At 39.0% G+C, this 18,662-nt stretch overlaps 1 protein-coding gene across 1 annotated transcript in view; it reads right to left on the minus strand.

The window, feature by feature from the left end:
* Nucleotides 1–3,349: 3,349 nt before the first annotated feature.
* The window catches only part of LOC117346293 (vomeronasal type-2 receptor 26-like), a 73,512-nt gene continuing 58,199 nt past the window's right edge, over nucleotides 3,350–18,662 (minus strand). Inside the window, exons 4-5 of the mRNA XM_033915693.1 lie at nucleotides 13,296–13,422; nucleotides 3,350–4,236 (exon numbers count right to left, since the gene is read on the minus strand). Coding sequence (XP_033771584.1) covers nucleotides 3,350–4,236; nucleotides 13,296–13,422 — 1,014 coding nt within the window. The remainder of the gene's footprint in view (nucleotides 4,237–13,295; nucleotides 13,423–18,662) is intronic.

Consider the following 18,662-nt stretch of genomic DNA (forward strand, 5'->3'; position numbering starts at 1 on the left):
TCCCTTTTTATGTATTCTTTACTTTTAAATTGTAATTCTCCCAACTCTCCCAACTGTTCTTGTTAGTCATGTATTGTTAAGTGGATATTTGTCAATCTCGTCTCCCTATTTTTAATCAATTTTGTAAAACGCTTAGAAATCTTGATTTGCATTTAATCAGAAAACTTAAACTCGAAACTTGACATCTATCTTTTTTAAATGAGCCCCAAAGTCTCACTGCATAAAATGGGACCTGAGTTAAAATAGCATAAATTAGAGCTAAATTTGTTTATTCCAGAATCTTCTAAATCCAAAAATGACAAAACTAGGATGCACACATCTAAAACTGTAATTTAAGAAATATACATGAATTCCATTTTTCAGAAAGGGAATGAATACTGGCTATTCGAGGTCACATTCAGGGCAGGATTAATTCGTCGAGGGCCCCTAGGCATACAAGTACATTGGGCTCCCCTACTCCGCCCCACCCCATCATGCGCCCAGGCAGAAACAGGAAGCTGCGTCAGAAGGAAGCTTTGGGCAAGCAGCACCGCTTGTACAATTACAATTCCCGTTGCCTTTCTTACCCGTGTTGCTTGCCTGTCTTACTTTCCATCGATGGGGGGGCCGCGTTGCTGATCGATGCTGGAGGGGTCCATCGCCGTTTGGAAAAAACAATGTTGATGCCCTCCTTCATCGGGCCCCCATGACCATTTTGGGCCCTAGGCACATGCCTACTTGGCCTATAGGTTAATCCTGCCCTGGTCACATTGCTAATTACTTAGTGATTTCTGTCCTTCCTAATTGTCCAACTAAAAAGGGATATCAGTCTCTGTGACAACATGGTGCAATAAAAGTACAATAATCCCTTCATGCTAAACAGGAGTGGAGTGGAACAGGTAGAAGCAAATCACTTGTTCATTGTTTCCAGAAATACAAAGATGAGGGAGCATACAACGAAACTGCTAAGTAGTAAATTTCATACAAATCAGAAACAATATTTCTTCAATCAAAGTGTAATTACACTCTGATATTCTTTGCCAGAGGTAGTTAAAGCAGTTAGTTTAGCAGGGTTTAAAAAAGTTTTGGAGGAAGGTAAATTTGATATGGGAAGGCATCAAATGTAGCTCTGTGAGAGATGACCACAAATTTTACATAATAGTAATTTCCATCAGGAGGACCTCTGTGTATATCAGTGTCCCAAACTCTACACTGTAGATAGAGTAAATGGTAATGTAAACTATTTTCTCTATTTTGAAAGTGCATATACTATATGCTACTGGGTTAATGTTTCCAATGACTGCACCTCTTTAATAGGGATAATTGACAAGTCCATGCTTTATTAAAACCTAAGAGAATGTGAAAAATTTTGCACATTATACTTCTCTTTATAGAGTTTCCAATTCCATGTCTACCTCAGTTCAAAACAAAGTTGATATATACAGGGTGGGCCACGGACAAATAGCCCGCCTCCAGGGATAGTATAGTTCCAGGGAGAACACCATCTTTTCTGGCGCCGGTATTGGAGGCAGACTACTTTTCCATGGCTCACCCTGTATAACTTTACCAGTTGAACAAATAGCAGTAAAATAAGCCACAGCACATTAAAGTGTCATTAAACATTTTAACATTTCCTTTCTTATTCTGTGTAAAACATTCAACATATGCAGACCAGCACAAAGTATGGCTTTAAAATATATCCTGCCCCCTTTTTTACAAAACCGTGAAAGTGGTTTTTAGTGCCAGCTGCATGCCGAATGCTGTGCGCTGGTCTGATTCTCATGGCTTTCGCAGTTTTGTAAAAGGGGGGTTAATGTTATGTTGCAAGTATTTGCTTCAGAAATGTCCAAGTGCTTTGAGATGAACAGAGCATACTTTTTCTCTCTTTAATCCACCAACTTCTGATGAACTAAATCCATGCTAAAACGCTTAGTGCACCTTTGTAAAAGAGGGCCTTAATGGTTTAAGAATCTTATTGTAAAACACATTGAATCCTTGTTGAAATTTGCAGGATTTAGGAAACTGTCTGGTATAGTTTTGGACTGTGTTTTCTTGGAAAAGCAGCATAAAATCTGTTTTCTCTTTTGGGATCTTCCCAGGTATTTGTGATCCAAATTGGCCACTCTTGGAAACATGATACTGGGTTTAACGGAAGTTCAGTCGGTCCGAATATGGCAGCGCTTTTGTTCTTATGTTCATAAATTTATGCACCTTTTGTGTATGTAAATTTAAATAATAACACGATCCATGTGTACATATGTAAATTTATTCCAATAAAAAGCATCACCAACAACTTTATTAATAACCATAATAATTACTTAAATTTTATATTGCAATTGTGTATAATATAATGAGCACCAAAGTTCATTCAATTCCACGGCAGCATCACTATCACTGCTTTGAAAAAGGGGCCCTTAGTTATAATAAAATAATGAAATTTAGGATGACCTCAACCAATGATAAAGTTTCTAGGTATAAAAAGGACATTTACCTTTCACAAGTCCAGTCACTGATGCCTGACATTAAATTAACACTTTGCACTTCCACTAAAGATGGCACTGCTTCTTACCATATATATACAGTAGGGGTACCGATTTCTATGACAACTATATTCCCAAACACCAATCGTGTTATACACTGCTGCTAGTGTGATTTTTGTTCCAATCACCTTCTTAATATAATTAATATGATATTTGAATGTGGCCTCTGGCACACCACCTCCACCCTTGATAATAATTTATATCGCGGTGGGGCTATTAATGTGTCAGTATCTTCATCTTAATTAATCTTACTTATTGCATTTCTTCTGTTTCTACTGTAAACCGCTTAGAACTTCACGGTACAGCGGTATATAAGAAATAAAATTATTATTATTATTATTATTATTGAAGCATATCACGTGCTCGTTTTCAATTTTTATAACTTTTAAGTATATGTTTTTTTAAAAGTTTTTGTGAAGATATTAGTTAAATCTTATGATACATTGCATAATTAACTTAGATTAATCATGCTCCTGGGGCTGGATCATCTAGTCCCAGGAGCATGATTAATCTAAGTTAATTATGCAATGTATCATAAGATTTAACTAATATCTTCCCAAAAACTTCTAAAAAAACATATACTTAAAAGTTATAAAAATTGAAAACGAGCACGTGATATGCTTCAATAATGTAGGCCAATGAAGATACTGACACATTAATAGCCCCACCGCGATATAAATTATTATCAAGGGTGGAGGTGGTGTGCCAGAGGCCACATTAAAATATCATATTAATTATATTAAAAAGGTGATTGGAATAAAAATCACACTGGCAGCAGTGATATCAAATTAAGCCATCCTTTGCTCAAATATTAATAATTTAATTTTTTTTCATAGGGGTTTTCTGCTGTTCTTTTCAGGTCTCAGCAGAATAACATAGCACTTAGGGAAGAAGATACAGCCCAAAAGTCCAGCACTGGAGGCCAGGATAGCAAATACTTCCACCGCTACCATATATTTACCCTTGGTGCTCAGATATGTTGGGATGAAAGAGATCCAGACATTGCAAAACACCAGCATGCTGAAAGTGATGTACTTGGCCTCATTGAACCTGTCAGGTAGATTCCTTGCTAGGAAAGCTACGATGAAGCTGATGCCAGCCAAGAAGCCCAGGTAACCCAGAACACAATAAAATGCAACTATTGAACCTTCATTACATTCACTCAATATTGTTCCAATTTCTGATTTCATATTAAGATATGGGAATGGGGGAGCAGTGCTCAACCAGACAAGACACACAGCAGTTTGAATAAGGGAACAGGAAAGGACTATAGAAACGGAGATCCTGGTACCCATCCACTTTCGGAGCTTGCTTCCAGGCTTGGTGGCATGAAAGGCCATGACTACAGTGATGGTCTTTGCCAATATGGAGGAGAGAGCGATGGAGAACATGATCCCAAAGGCAGTCTGTCGGAGAATACAAGTCAATTTGTCAGGATGGCCAATGAATACCAAGGAACAGAGGAAGCAGAGCATGAGGGAGATGAGGAGAATGTAACTGAGTTCCTGGTTGTTGGCTTTCACTATCGGGGTGTCTTTGTAATGAATGAAGAGCCCCAAGATAACAACATTAATGAGCAATAGGAAAAGACAGATGAAAGTCAACGTTAACCCAAAAGGTTCTTCATAAGATAGGAAAACTATCACTTTTGGGATGCAGGCATCTCTCTTCTGATTGGGCCATTGGTCCTCTGGGCATTTTGTACAGGTGTCCATATCTGAGAATGAAAAAATATTGCCTTATTATCTCATAAATAGCATCAGTTATATGACAGCAAATGAACACTTTTCATTATTATAAAGCATGTTTCAGAATGACAGACTGCAGAAATATTAAACATGTAATAGACAATGAGCTTACTGCTTATGCAATCATGTACTGTATCTCTCTAAGAGGTACTTGAAATGTATTGAAAAAAGCACCCCAGTGCACAAATAAAAATCTCAGATCAGGAAATTATTCCTGCTAGGGGATTCCATCATTAGAGATATTAACCTTGGAACAAAGGTGAAGGAGCCCAAAATTTTATTTATTTGAAGGATTTATATTCCACAAAATCAGTAAGTTTCTAGGTAGATTACAGTACTACATACATAATTTAAGATGGGATATAAAATTTTCAGGGGTAACAAGTATAGGGTGGGATGAGATGTATAAGGATATAATCATGTTAGAGACAAGACAAGGTACAATTAGCTAAGTAATTTCAACTCTCAGGTTAAGGTTCTAGCTCTATAGCATAACCCTTCATTTCTGCTTAGTGATTTTCCATCACCAATTAATAGGTGGTATAGGCATCTTTAAACAGATGTGTTTTTGCTGAGGTTCTAAATGCCTTAAGGTTAGATATCAACTGAATTTATTCTGAGAGCAGGTTCTACCTCTGGGAACCCTTAATGTAAAAAAATAGATTTCCTGCATCCTTCAAGGTGGATTTTTTTCAGTGGAGGGTATGTCAAGGAGGTTAGTTTTTGAGGACTGTACTGGTAGAGTAGGTTGATGGATATGTAGTGTGGATGCCAGTAATGAAGGTAACATACCCATCATGCTTTGACAACCAGAATCACAACTTTACTGTATGTCAGATGCAATACTCTATTGGCAGCCAGTATAAATACATCAATGTTGGTGTGATATGCTCATGTCTTGGGATATTATGAATTAACCCGGCTACAGTAATTTATGCAGATTGCAGAGTTTTTAGGTGGTTTGGGGGAACTCCCATTAGTAAAGCATTGCATTAGTCAAAGAGAGGTATGATTGTGCTTTGGACAAGTCTGAAATTCTCATCAGATAATTTTCAGTTCTAAGAAGATTTTCTTCAGTACATGACAGAGATGGTTTTTCATCTTCAGAGCAGGGTCAAGGATTTCTCTGAGAAATTTCAAGCATTTAGTCAGTTGGATCTCAATATTTCTAGTGAAACGCCTTCCAGAATCCTCAACTACTAGGAGCGCCAGGCAAATACTATAATGCTGATGGCATTATCCATCTGGGAAAAAATTATGGGACCAATACCCCACTTACAGTGCAAAATTTTATTGGAAGATGGGAGAGGTGTTAAAACCATTTGTTCTGTGTTCACAGAAGAAAATCCTGGAGAAGGACCACTATTGTCTGGCAAAGTTACACATGAGAATGAAGTGGATACTGCACCATTCATGGAAGGAAGTGTTTATGAACAACTTGAAATATTGATAGTGGACAAAGACATTGAACCAGATGGGATCCATCCCAGGATATTAAAAGACCTTAGAGAGGTTCAAGTGAGTCCTCAAAGATTTGTTCAACAAATACTTGGAGGTAGGAGTGGGATTGGAGAAAATAGAATGAAATCTCTCTTCACAAAAGTGGTCACAAAGATGATGCCTCACTTCAGTTACTGGAAAAATATTGGAAGTGTTACTGAAGTTTAAATATAGTAAATTTCCTAGACTCTAGTGGGTTACAAGATCCAAGGCAATATGGTTTTACTAAAGGTAAATCATACAAAACAAATCTAAATGAATTCTTTTACTGAGCAACCAGAAAATTGGATCGAGGACATGATTTCAGCAAAACCTTTGACATGTCTCCTTTTAAGTTGCTTTTGAATATACTTGACAGGCTAAAGCTAGGATCCAAAGTGGTGAATTGGATTAGAAACTTGCTCATGGACAGATGCCAGAGGATGGTGGTATATTGGCATTCATGTGGAGGAAGGAAAGGATCGGTACTGGGGCCGATTCTATTCAATATGTTAATGAGCACCGTTATGAAAGTAAGTTTTGTCTTTTTTGCAGATGATACCAACATTTGTAACAGAGTGGACACCTCAGAGGGAGTGGAAAACATGAAAAAAGGATCTGTAAAAGTTAGAATGGTTTAATGTTTGGCAACTATAATTCAATGCAAAGAAGTGCAGATTGATACATTTGGGGAGTAGAAATCTGAGGAGGTGTATGTGCTAAGAAGCGAAAAGCTGATATGCTCATATGGGGAAAGGGACCATAGGGTGATAGTGTTTAAGGATCTGAAGGTGACAAAATGGTGTGACAAGGCAGTGGCTGTAGCCAGAAGGATGCTAGGCTGTATAGAGAGAGGTATAACAAGCAGAAGAAAAGAGGTGTTGATACCCCTGTTCATTTTTGGAGGCCGTATCTGGCTAAGGATATAAGAAAACTTGAAGCAGTCTGGAGGAAGGTAAAAAAGACACATGAGAAGAAACTGGAAGGCCTGAATATGTACAAAGGAGAGGAAGGACAGGGAAGATATGATACATGGTTTAAATATGTTCTTGAAAAGTATTAATATAGAACCAAATGTTTTCGAGAGAAGGGTGGTAGACTTACAAAAGGTGTAAAGTTAGGAAATTATTTTTCATGGAGAGGGTGGTTGATGCCTGGAATGCCCTCCAGAGAGAAGTAGTAGAGATGAAAACAGTGGCAGAATTCAAAAAAGCATGAATGTATAAATTGAAGAACTAAGGTAAGTACTGGGCAGATTTCCACAGTCTCTGCCCCATATATGACAGAATTTATCAATACATTCCTTATTCCATATAGCCCATCCAGCCAAAATCTCCTTAACATTCCATCCTTAAAGTATATTAACACTTCAAGATCCAATAATTTCTCAGTAATAGCATCTTTCCTTTGGAATTCCATTCCCAATTACATAAGGGAAGAAACTTCTGTAGGCCCTTTTAAGATAAAGTTGAAGACGCTTAGACGCTTTTGATATACAACTGCCCTCATAAGGGCAATAATCTCACTGTTCTTCTTCAGGTCAGATTATTATTTTTTCCTTATTTGTTCTTTTCTTTACTTATTGTTGTTCCTCCCTTTTCCCTCTCGTTTTACTTTTGTTTGTCTGGTATATGGGTTTTTGTGTTTACTAACCAATCCCCAGATATGATATGTTTTGTTTTTAATCTTCTGTTTTGTGCCATTGTATGCTGATAATGGATTTTATTGTACACCACTTTGAATTTTGGATTAAGCGGTATAAGAAATTTTTAATAAACCTTGAAACCTTGAATTTGGATGAAGATAGGTTGGGGAGAGCTTCATGAGGAACTTCAGTATTTTGGAAAATGAGGACAGTGCTAGCAGACGTTTAAGGTCTATATCCTAATAACTGAAACCTGGCTTAAAGATAATAATGGAGTCATATTAGGCATGACATGCCTCCCAGGCTATCAAGCTTTAGCATGCTCTCATACAGACAAAAAAGGATGAGGAGTAGCAGTCATTTTAAAATCAAACCTCATACCAAGACTGATAGATCTTATCACACTAAATGGCATTGAATTGACTGTTTCCTGGAGCAGCTTGTCACGGAACCTACACGAGGAGAAGCTACTCTTGATCTAATCTTCAGTGGACTGGGGGGACCTGCAAAGGAAGTAGCAGTATTAGACCCACTGGGGAACAGGGATCATAACATGATCCAGTGCAGACTAGAACTGGGATCATCCAGGGTGAAAAGAACCACAACAACAGCGCTCAACTTCAGAAAAGGGAATTATGATGCAATGAGGAAAATGGTGGGGAAGAAACTCAACGGCAGCACAAGGAAGATAGAGTCCGTAGAAAACGCCTGGACCCTGCTCAAGCGTACGGTGCACGAAGCACAGAACCTGTACGTCCCCAGGTTCAGAAAAGAGTGCAAGAAAAATCGAATAAAGAACCCAGCATGGATAATGGCTGCTGTAAAAAAGGCGATCAGTGACAAGAAAGCATCGTTCAAAAAATGGAAACAGGACCAAACGCAGGCCAACCAAAAGGAACACAAGGAAAGCCAGAAGGAGTGCCACCGAGTGGTTAGGAGAGCAAAGAGGGAATATGAAGAGAGACTAGCGGGAGAGGCAAAAAATTTCAAATCATTCTTCAGGTACGTAAAAGGAAAGCAACCAGCGAGGGAGGAAGTGGGGCCCTTGGATGATGGGGATAGAAAGGGAGTAGTGAGGGAGGAAAAAGAAATAGCTGACAAGTTAAATGACTTCTTTACGTCGGTCTTCACGAGGGAGGACACATCCAACATTCCGGAACCAGAGGAAATAGAAAATGGAGATCAAGATAGCAAGCTGGTCCTACTAGAGGTGAGCCAGGAGGATGTCTTCAGGCAGATAGACAAGCTAAAGAGCGACAAGTCGCCAGGTCCGGACGGCATTCACCCAAGGGTGCTCAAGGAATTAAGGAATGAAATAGCAGAGACACTTCAGCAAATATGCAACCTATCCCTAAAAACTGGAGAGATCCCGGAGGACTGGATAATAGCTAATGTCACGCCCATCTTCAAGAAGGGTTCAAGGGGCGACCCGGGAAACTATAGGCCGGTGAGCCTCACATCGGTCCCGGGAAAGATGATGGAGGCGCTGATTAAGGACAGCATCTGTGATCATATCGAAAAAAATGGACAGCTAAGGTCGAGCCAGCATGGGTTCTGCAAGGGTAGGTCGTGCCTCACAAACTTGTTGTACTTCTTTGAGGGGGTAAATAGCCAGGTGGACAAAGGTGAACCCATAGACATAATTTACCTAGACTTCCAGAAAGCCTTCGATAAGGTACCACATGAGCGGTTGCTCAGGAAGCTATGGAATCACGGGGTGCGAGGGGAGGTCCACCGATGGATCAAAAACTGGCTGGCAGACAGGAAGCAGAGGGTTGGTGTAAAGGGCCACTACTCGGACTGGCAAGGGGTCACGAGCAGGGTTCCTCAAAGGTCAGTGCTGGGACCGCTCCTGTTTATATTCATTGACGACCTGGAGGCGGGAACAAAATGTGAGGTCATCAAATTCGCAGATGACACCAAACTATTCAGCAAGGTTGAAACCACGGTAGATTGCGAGGATCTCCAAAGGGATCTTACGACACTGGAAGAATGGGTGAAAAAGTGGTAAATGAGCTTCAACGTAGGGAAATGCAAGGTCATGCATATAGGGAGAAGGAACCCGATGTTCACTTACAAAATGGGGGGATCAATGCTAGGGGTCAGTAAGCTGGAAAGAGACCTGGGAGTGATGGTAGACACGACATTGAAGGCGTCGGCACAGTGCGCCACAGCCTCGAGGAAAGCAAACCAAATGTTAGGTATCATTAAGAAGGGTATCTCGACCAGAACGAAGGAAGTCATCCTGCCACTGTACCGGGCTATGGTGCGCCCGCATCTGGAATACTGTGTACAGTATTGGTCACCGTACCTCAAACAGGACATGGCAATGCTTAAGGGAGTCCAGAGAAGAGCAACTAAACTGATTAAGGGTATGGAAAACCTTACATACACTGACAGACTGAAGAAGCTGGGGCTGTTCTCCCTGGAAAAGCGGAGACTCAGAGGAGATATGATAGAGACCTTCAAGATCCTGAGGGGCACCGAAAAGGTTGACAAGGACAGATTTTTCAATTTGAAAGAAACCACAAGAACAAGGGGTCACTCGATGAAATTGAAGGGGGACAGGTTTAGAACAAACGCAAGGAAATTCTTTTTCACACAGAGGGTGGTGGACACATGGAACACCCTTCCGGAGGCCGTGATAGGAAATAGCACAGTACAGGGTTTCAAGGAAGACCTGGATAGGTTCCTGGAGGACAAAGGGATTGAGTGGTACAGATAAGAGCAGTGGAAGGTTTAGAGATAAGTGTAGAGGTAGGTATAAAATTAGTCAGGGACCGCTGCTCAGGCAATATGCCTGATGGGCCGCCGCGTGAGTGGACCACTGGGCAGGATGGACCTCTGGTCTGCCCCGGCGGAGGCAACTACTTATGTACTTAATGCCTCACCTTCTCCACTGGTCATACCAGAAGCCACACCTTTACCCTGATCTACAGAGCCCCAAGCTTCCCATGAATGCCCTAGATGACCTCATAACAGTCATAAGAACATAAGAATAGCCTTACTGGGTCAGTACAATGGTCCCATCCGTTTCACTCCAATGGGCTTCATCGGGGGTATCAATAGAGCTTGTTGTAATGCCAGTGAAAATTAAATATTGCTCACAAATTCTGTAACCTAGCTGCGTGTTCGAAGCTCTATTGATACCCCCGATGAAGCCCATTGGAGCGAAATGGATGGGACCTCCGTCGGGTCATTAAGATAAGTGCTTGATGTCTTGAAGCTATATGCAATTTCATTTGTGAATTTCATTATAGAGCTGCTGGTTTGGTCATGCTCAATTATTAATAAGAGAGATCTTGATATTAAAAAATTTTGATATTCTTTCACAATATTTATATATGATTATAATACATATTTAATCAAAAATAAAGTCACATAAAAATGAAAAAATCACACAGGGGTTTTTTGATCAGTGATGAAAACCAACCCCAATTGGTTATGATCTGTTTGATTATAGTCCAGGGGTTTTTTGAGGTCTTTTTTCCTCTGTTTTAAGTTTAAATTATATGTAAAACTGAGTGCTCCATCTCATTTGTTAATCTTTGTATTCATAATCTGGTCACTCAATCACGTTTCTATCATCATTCCTGAGCCATAGGACCCAAAGTATACTACTAACATATACTCTTACCACAACCTAAGCTAATAAAATAAGGACTACCGCAGAGCGCCTTCCTTGCCCCTCTGCTATTCAACCTCTATAACAAACAAGTGATAAACATCACCTTAAAATACCAAATAAAGATCCACTCGTTTGCCGTTGACATACAACTGTTCCTACTGCTAAGCTCAAACCAAGACGCTCAAATCTCCAAACTGCCCAATATTCCATAAGCAGATGCCAGGATAGCAAATATCTCCACTGCTACCATATACTTGCCTCTGGTGCTCAGATACAAAAAGATGGATGAGCCAAAACAAGATACAACTAAACATGTCAAAAACCAAGATCCTTTGGATAAGGAGAGGTGACTCCAAACTCACCCGCCAATTGATCTCTTGGGAATCAGCCACCCTGATTTCCATGAGCAAAGAATGCAGCCTAGGGGTGATTCTAGATGGCAATTGTTTGTTCTCTGACCATATATCCCAAATAGAATATGCATCATTCTACTACATCTGGAAATATGGAAAAATCAGACAATACTTCTCAGAACCAGACATCTCAGTTACTCTGTGCCTTCATCTTCCCTGTATGGACAACTACAATGAGTTCAAAATGCAGACATCCAACTCCTAATGAATCTCCGCAAATGAGACCCAATTGCCCACTGGCTGCTGATTGACAAATAATATATATTTAAAGTCCTAGTAATGGTCTACAAATCCTTCCGCAATATGGTACCAGCATAAATAGCCTCCAAAGTTCTGCCCAATGCCCCAAACTGACTACTTTGCTCACAAGAAGAAAAACAATTATACAGAAACATAGAAACATGATGGCAGTTTGAAACCAAATGGCCCATCTAGTCTGCCCATCTGCACTAACCATTATCACTTTTTCTCTCCGAGAGATCCCAAGACAATAAAAGCTCAGCTCATCCCCTAGCCCTTTAAGAGAGTGCATCTATCCAACTCCACAGATCTTCTGACAAAGGGCCCTGACCTTCCTTTGTCTCAAATCTCCATGTTCTGGCTTGAATCTCCATGTTCTGTCTCGAATCTCCATGTTCTGTCATTTAATATTCTACCATACTATGCCATACTATTCGCCATCTTTGTCCTACTATACTATATGCCATGTTTGCCATTCCTTGTCTTCCATGCTTCCTTTCATCCTGCACATTTGCTCTACCATTTTTTCCAAGTTGAATCATACTATATTAGCCATGCGTTGTAATACTGTGTTTACTGTGCTATGTTTTGCTGAACTATGCTCATCATGCTGTCTCACCATACCATATTTTGTCATATTATGTTTCTACCATGCTTTGTTAACTAGGTTTTGCAATTTTGTCAGACAATGTTTACCATGCTATGTCTGACAATGTGGTGCAGTAGTTGCAGCTGCAGTCTTGGCACCCTGACTTTGTGGGTTCAAACCTACACTGCTCCTTGTGACAATGGATGTGCCACCTGATCCCCCATTGCCTCAGGTACATTAGATAGATTGTGAACCCACCAGGACAGATAGGGAAAATGTATGAGTTCCTGAATAAATTCATGTAAGCCACTCGGAGCTCCCTTGAGAGAACAGTATAGAAAATTGAATAAATATAATAAAGACAGTACTGGGTGGACTTCTACAGTCCAGAAATATCAAAGAAAAATGCAATTTATTTTAATCATGAATTTATAATGCTTTTAACTATTGGGCAAACTGAATGGACTGTTCAGGTCTTTATCTGCTGTCATTTACTATGTATGAATGCTTTCCAAAGATTCCATATAGCTTATACAATAGGAGTGTGATTAGTTTTGCTAGTGATATCCAGTTCATATTTTTAAAATGGACAAAGGGTATTCCACTAGGACATGTGAAAACCCATTTTACATAGACCACTGAGATTGCAAGTTTGATATTCAGATCAGGACCTTCTCAATTCTGGTGATGTTTCTGAAAACCAAAGAAGTAGAGTGAGCCTGGTCTTCAATCCAACCACACTTTAATAGCAACCAATGTAGCATATACAGAATGTCATCTAAACATACAGTGGGCTCGACATGGGCTATTAAATTGTGATTCATTTGAAGACCAGGCTCACTCTGCTTCTTCTTTGGATTCCCTGGGACTTGTGATGTAGAATTTCTCTGTTGCTTGGTTCAAAGTTTTTGAAAAAGCAGGAGTGATATCTATTTGCTGGCCTATGTTGGATCTTCAATAAAGACTGAATATAAGCCTGAAAGTAATTAAAAAGTGCCCAAGATCATGACACATTATAACATGAAATCTCTCACCAGTGTGGATGGAGACCTCTCCCTCTGGACAGGGGATACAGTCATAGCAGCAGATGGGCTCTCCTTCCTTTGTTAATTTCCTGAACCCAGGAAGGCAACTCAGGCTACATCTGGACTGTGGCGGTATCTAATGAATGAGAAAAAAAAAATCTGAATTACTTGAGACAACCCTGGGTTATGACTTTTCAAATAGAATGTTACGTTTCTGTCAAAACTGAGTCAGTTTTGCCCAATAATATTTCTTCTCATTAACAAGCTATTCAGTAGAATATATCAATGAATATGAACTATGTTTTGATTTGAAATAAAGATAATATGAAATATGTTTGACCTGAAATTAGTCATTCAAGCTGATTGGATAATGTTTTGAGTAATGTTCCTATGTAGGTCATCCTTAATAATTTGAAATGGTTACTGCTCTCCAGACAAAAAGACAGTGATAAGTTGGGTTATGCTGAAGTGGAGACAGAGTTGAAACTGGTTACAGTTCTTAGTTAACATATATATCTCTAGAAGATCATACTTTTAGTCAGCCAATGGACTGTTCACTGGATTGGTAGCATCTTTAGAGAAGAAGTCTGCATGTCTGGCCTTAAAACTGAAGAATTTCCACACATTTGACATTCTTACATCAGTTCTCTTAAGATGTTCAAAGTATACTGTATAGTCAGATGAACAATTGCTAGAACAACAATGATTCCATATTTATGAAATCCATCTCTGCAATTGGACAGCATGATGATGAAAATGAAGATGAAGATGCAAGAAATGAATTAGACCATCATTGCTTCAAATATGGATCATAATGACAATGATGACGATGACAGAGATTCCCTTGATCAACATCTGCAAACCCAGTTAAATAGACCGGTAGGAGAGCGATTCAAGATGGCGACAGAGCAAGTTGCATAGCAGGAAGCTCCTGCTATGCCGGCAAAATAATACTTTATACTTGCCTTTTCTTGTAATATTTTCATGCCGAAGTGAAGAGGAAAACATAGAGATGGACTTCCTGCCTTCTCTGCTACACCCCTAATGCGCCAGTCAGCAATCACCACCTATGCTGTTCCAGTTGTACAGGGTGGTTCAAGGGGGTGTTTCACTGAGCCCAGCTGGTCCACGAGTTCCCCCACGCCCCGGGACGTTGTCAGGGATACCGACGGCACTGCAGGAAGTGGCGGAGATTATTCTTACTCTGCCAGCGCTGATTAGCTCATCCTTGACCCTGGAGGCAGAGTTACCTTTGCTGGAATTCAAGCTTCATTCTACAGCAACTGGGGGACCTGAAATTCAGCCTGGTTTGGGATGTGGAAATTCTAAAGTAGACCCAATGGTTTCAGTTTCTTCAACATCTCTTTCCTCCCTCCTGAACCCGCTGAAAAAACTTCCAGAGATAGACATGGAAGCAATCTGGGAGTCTATTGAAAGCCTTTACTTTATTTCTGTTTCACAAACTTCCTCAACTCAAATAACGAATTTAGAGTTACAAATTCAACATCAGGACAAAAGAATGGACAAAGCTGAGAAACAGGTCTCAGAGTTACAAAATTCCTCTAATTTACATTATAAGGATAAAGTATTGCTGGCTAGGAAGATTGAGAACCTGGAGAATGCAAACAGGAATTTAAATTTAAGATTGGTTAATTTTCCAGTCTCCAGACTACAACACCTAAAGAATTATTTCAACAGTTCTTGACTTCAGTCCTAAAGTATCCTGAGACAGTTATAACCCCACTACAGAAATTATACTATTTACTACCTTAAAATTGGCCATATACTTTTTATTTATAAGAACTGCTACCCCTGCTTTTTTACCTGCTGCTAGAGCAAAAAAACATTCTTTCACCCACCCACACATTAGTTTCTGTGATTCCTTTATATTAAGATGAGTCTCCTGCAGACAATAAACATCCGCATTTTGCTTTTTTAAAAATGATAATACCTTTTTCCTTTTGATTACATGATTCAGGCCATTGACATTAATAGAAAATATCTTAAAAGACATAATATATTTGAAACTCCTCATCATAGTCTTCCTCTTCCCTTCTTCCATAACTAAGATCTAAAGAACTTCTCCCAATGGCACACATTCTTACCCCTAAATTACCCAATCCCTTATTAATCTTTCCCTTAATCATCTTAGTAATATCTTTAATGCCCACCTTCTTCCCACCCCTCCCCCCCAATATAATGACTGCTTAAGGACACACATTGGACCAGTAATCCCAACTTTCCCCCTCCCCCCAGGCAACCAATATGTATTAATAACCCCTTTATCTTTTATTAAGACAAACTCACTACCCCTCCCCAATATATCTAATTATATATTTTCTAATCATAAAACCCTTTTTTTTTTTTCCATTTTAAAGTAATTAATTTCTCTATCTGTTATTTAACCTTTGGTCACATAACCATATTTAATTCCTAACATTCCATTAATGTATCTTTATCTTCTCACCAATCTCTAATTCATTTCCCCAATATTTTATTTCATTCAACAAAATTCTATCATAAACATATATTTAATAAATTAGTATCATTTTTCCTATATCTCATACTATCCAATCCATCTACTCCTATCATCCTTTTAATACCCAAAAGCAAATATCCATATCTTCATATATTTCTTTAAAAATTGTTTTCAATTTTATAAATTTTTATCATCTATTTGTATATAAACATTTTTATTTCATTCTCAAAAATAAAATTTTCACTTTATAATTTTTTTTTAATATTTCCTCTTTTCCAAATTAAATCCAATCCTTTTATAACTATAATATCACAAAATCAATCTTTACATTTAATCCTTTAGTCTTCTCCTTCAACTACCAATAAATTCTTATTATGTATCTTTCTTTTATATTATTCATTTTCCTTTCCTTTACTTGCATCTAAATGTCATATAACTTGTCCTGTCTATAATTAGTCCATTCTGCATTCTTCTTCTTGTTATCCTTTCATTCTTTACTTTCTCATTTACTGACTTATTAAATTAACTGAACTTTCATATTTATTTCTTAGCTCCATCCATCCACTCTTAAGACTCTTGACTACCAATTGTCATTTTATTTAATATCCTTTTAGTCTATCAATCCTGCTTTCTTCTTCTTCACATCTTTTTATTTTCTTATCCATTCTTCACTTTTCCCCTTTTGTTAATTTGTCAAGTCCATTATTCCTTCTTGTTCATTCTTGGTACAACTATTGCAACAGCCTCTACTTACCCTGCCCGACCAACACAATAAAAAAACTACAGACCATCCAGAACACAGCCCTCAGACTCATATATTCACTCAGCAAATACGACCACATTACCAATGCATACCTAGAATCTCACTGGCTACCAATAAAAGCAAGAACACAATTCAAACTCTACTGTCTCATTTTCAAAGTAACCCATGGCACGGCACCCAGTTACCTAAATAACCGTTTTCACTATTACCACCCACCAAGAAAAAGGAGAACACAGAACCTCTTCACCTATCCACCACTCAACGGTACTTGTCGTAAGAAACTCTACGACAACCTCCTGGGGACACAGGCAGCCAAAATAGACTATGACATCTCTAAATTACTGACCAAAACAACAGACATAAAAGAGTTCCGCAAAGAAATAAAAACACTACTGTTCAAAAAATATCTCCCATCACTCTAACCACCGCCCAATGAGTTCCCATTCAACGACTTCGGAACCACTCATCCATATTACCTCTTTGTCTGTGATCAAGAATGTACTGTAACTCTTCTACACTACACCCGACTTAACTGATCGAGTTGACATGTATTACCTCTTTAAAATGCATTATCTTCTGCTATATGTATTATCTTCTGAAATAAGTAATATCTTCTGTTAAATTGTAATATCATAACTATTCACTGTTCCTGTAACTTACTCCTATCCTGAAATGTAATTCTACTGGAATGTCCCAGATATTTTCTATATTGTAATCCGCCTAGAACCGCAAGGCACAGGCGGAATAGAAATCCCTAATGTAATGTAATGTAATGTAATTCTTTACTCCAGCCATCCATCCTTCAGTCTCCTAAAGTTCAGTCTAATAACTTTACTTAATGTCTTTCCAGTCCATCCTTCTTGCTTCTTTCTTCTTTAGATTCTTTTATTTTCTTTTTCACTTGTCCATTTTTATTTCCTGTTCTTTGTTGCATATTCCAGCAACCCTAGTGAATTCATAAACACCTGGCGGTCTCTCAGCGAATCGACCTTGAACAAACTAGCACCACTAAAAGCAAAAAATAAAATATGTAGACAATCAGACAAATGGTTTGACACCGAACTCCTACAACTAAAAAGGAAATGTAGACAACTAGAAAGGGCATGGATAAAACAGAAACAAGATAACACAAAAATAGAATGGAAAATCCAAATCAAGCAATACAAAATCAAACTGAAGGAAAAACGCAAAGACTACTACTCCAACCTCATAGGCACCGACAAACCAGACACAAAAAAACTTTTCAACCTAGTAAGAAACCTCACCGACACCAAACCATGTCTAGCCACCCAGGGAAACCTAATACCTACAGCCTCTCAATAAGCAGATCACTTCAAAAATAAAATCATCTCAATCAGAACAACATTCAATAACTCACAAAACAACATAGACGAGATTCTAACAAAACCCACAACAGATGAAGCCATACCAGCAGACAGGTCCTGGACCGACTTCCCTACAACCCAGTGGTCTGAATTGGACAGGCTCTACAAAAAATATTGCAAATCCTCATGTGATCTGAACAACTGCCCACCATACCTACTAGCAACAGCTTCCACCAACTTCAAAGCTAGCTACACTCTATGGCTGCAAACAACACTCAGGGAAGGCCAGTTCCTACCAGACCTCGGTGAAATCATAATTACGCCTATACTGAAAGACCCCAAAGGTCTAATAAATAACCCATCAAATTACAGACCAATCGCTTCTATCCCAACATACGTCAAAATAATAGAAGGGCTAGTAGCACAACAACTGTCCATGTACCTAGAAGCCCACAACATCCTACATCCATCCCAATCCGGATTCAGAACCAACCACAGTACAGAAACTCTCCTGGTATCTTTACTAGACATAGCTCGAAGACACCTCAGCCAAGGAAACAGACTGCTAATCATCCAATTTGATCTCTCAGCTGCATTCGATCTAGTGGACCACTCCATACTTCTCCAGATACTAGACGCAATAGGAATTTCAGGTAAAGTTCACAACTGGTTCCAAGGCTTCCTTAAAACAAGAACATACAGAGTCAAATCAAAAGACATTCTATCTGAACCATGGACCAACCCATGCGGAGTACCACAAGGCTCTCCCCTCTCTCCCACACTTTTCAACCTATTCATAGCTTCCCTAG

Source organism: Geotrypetes seraphini, chromosome 12 (assembly GCF_902459505.1).
Source record: "Geotrypetes seraphini chromosome 12, aGeoSer1.1, whole genome shotgun sequence".
Taxonomy (NCBI): domain Eukaryota; kingdom Metazoa; phylum Chordata; class Amphibia; order Gymnophiona; family Dermophiidae; genus Geotrypetes; species Geotrypetes seraphini.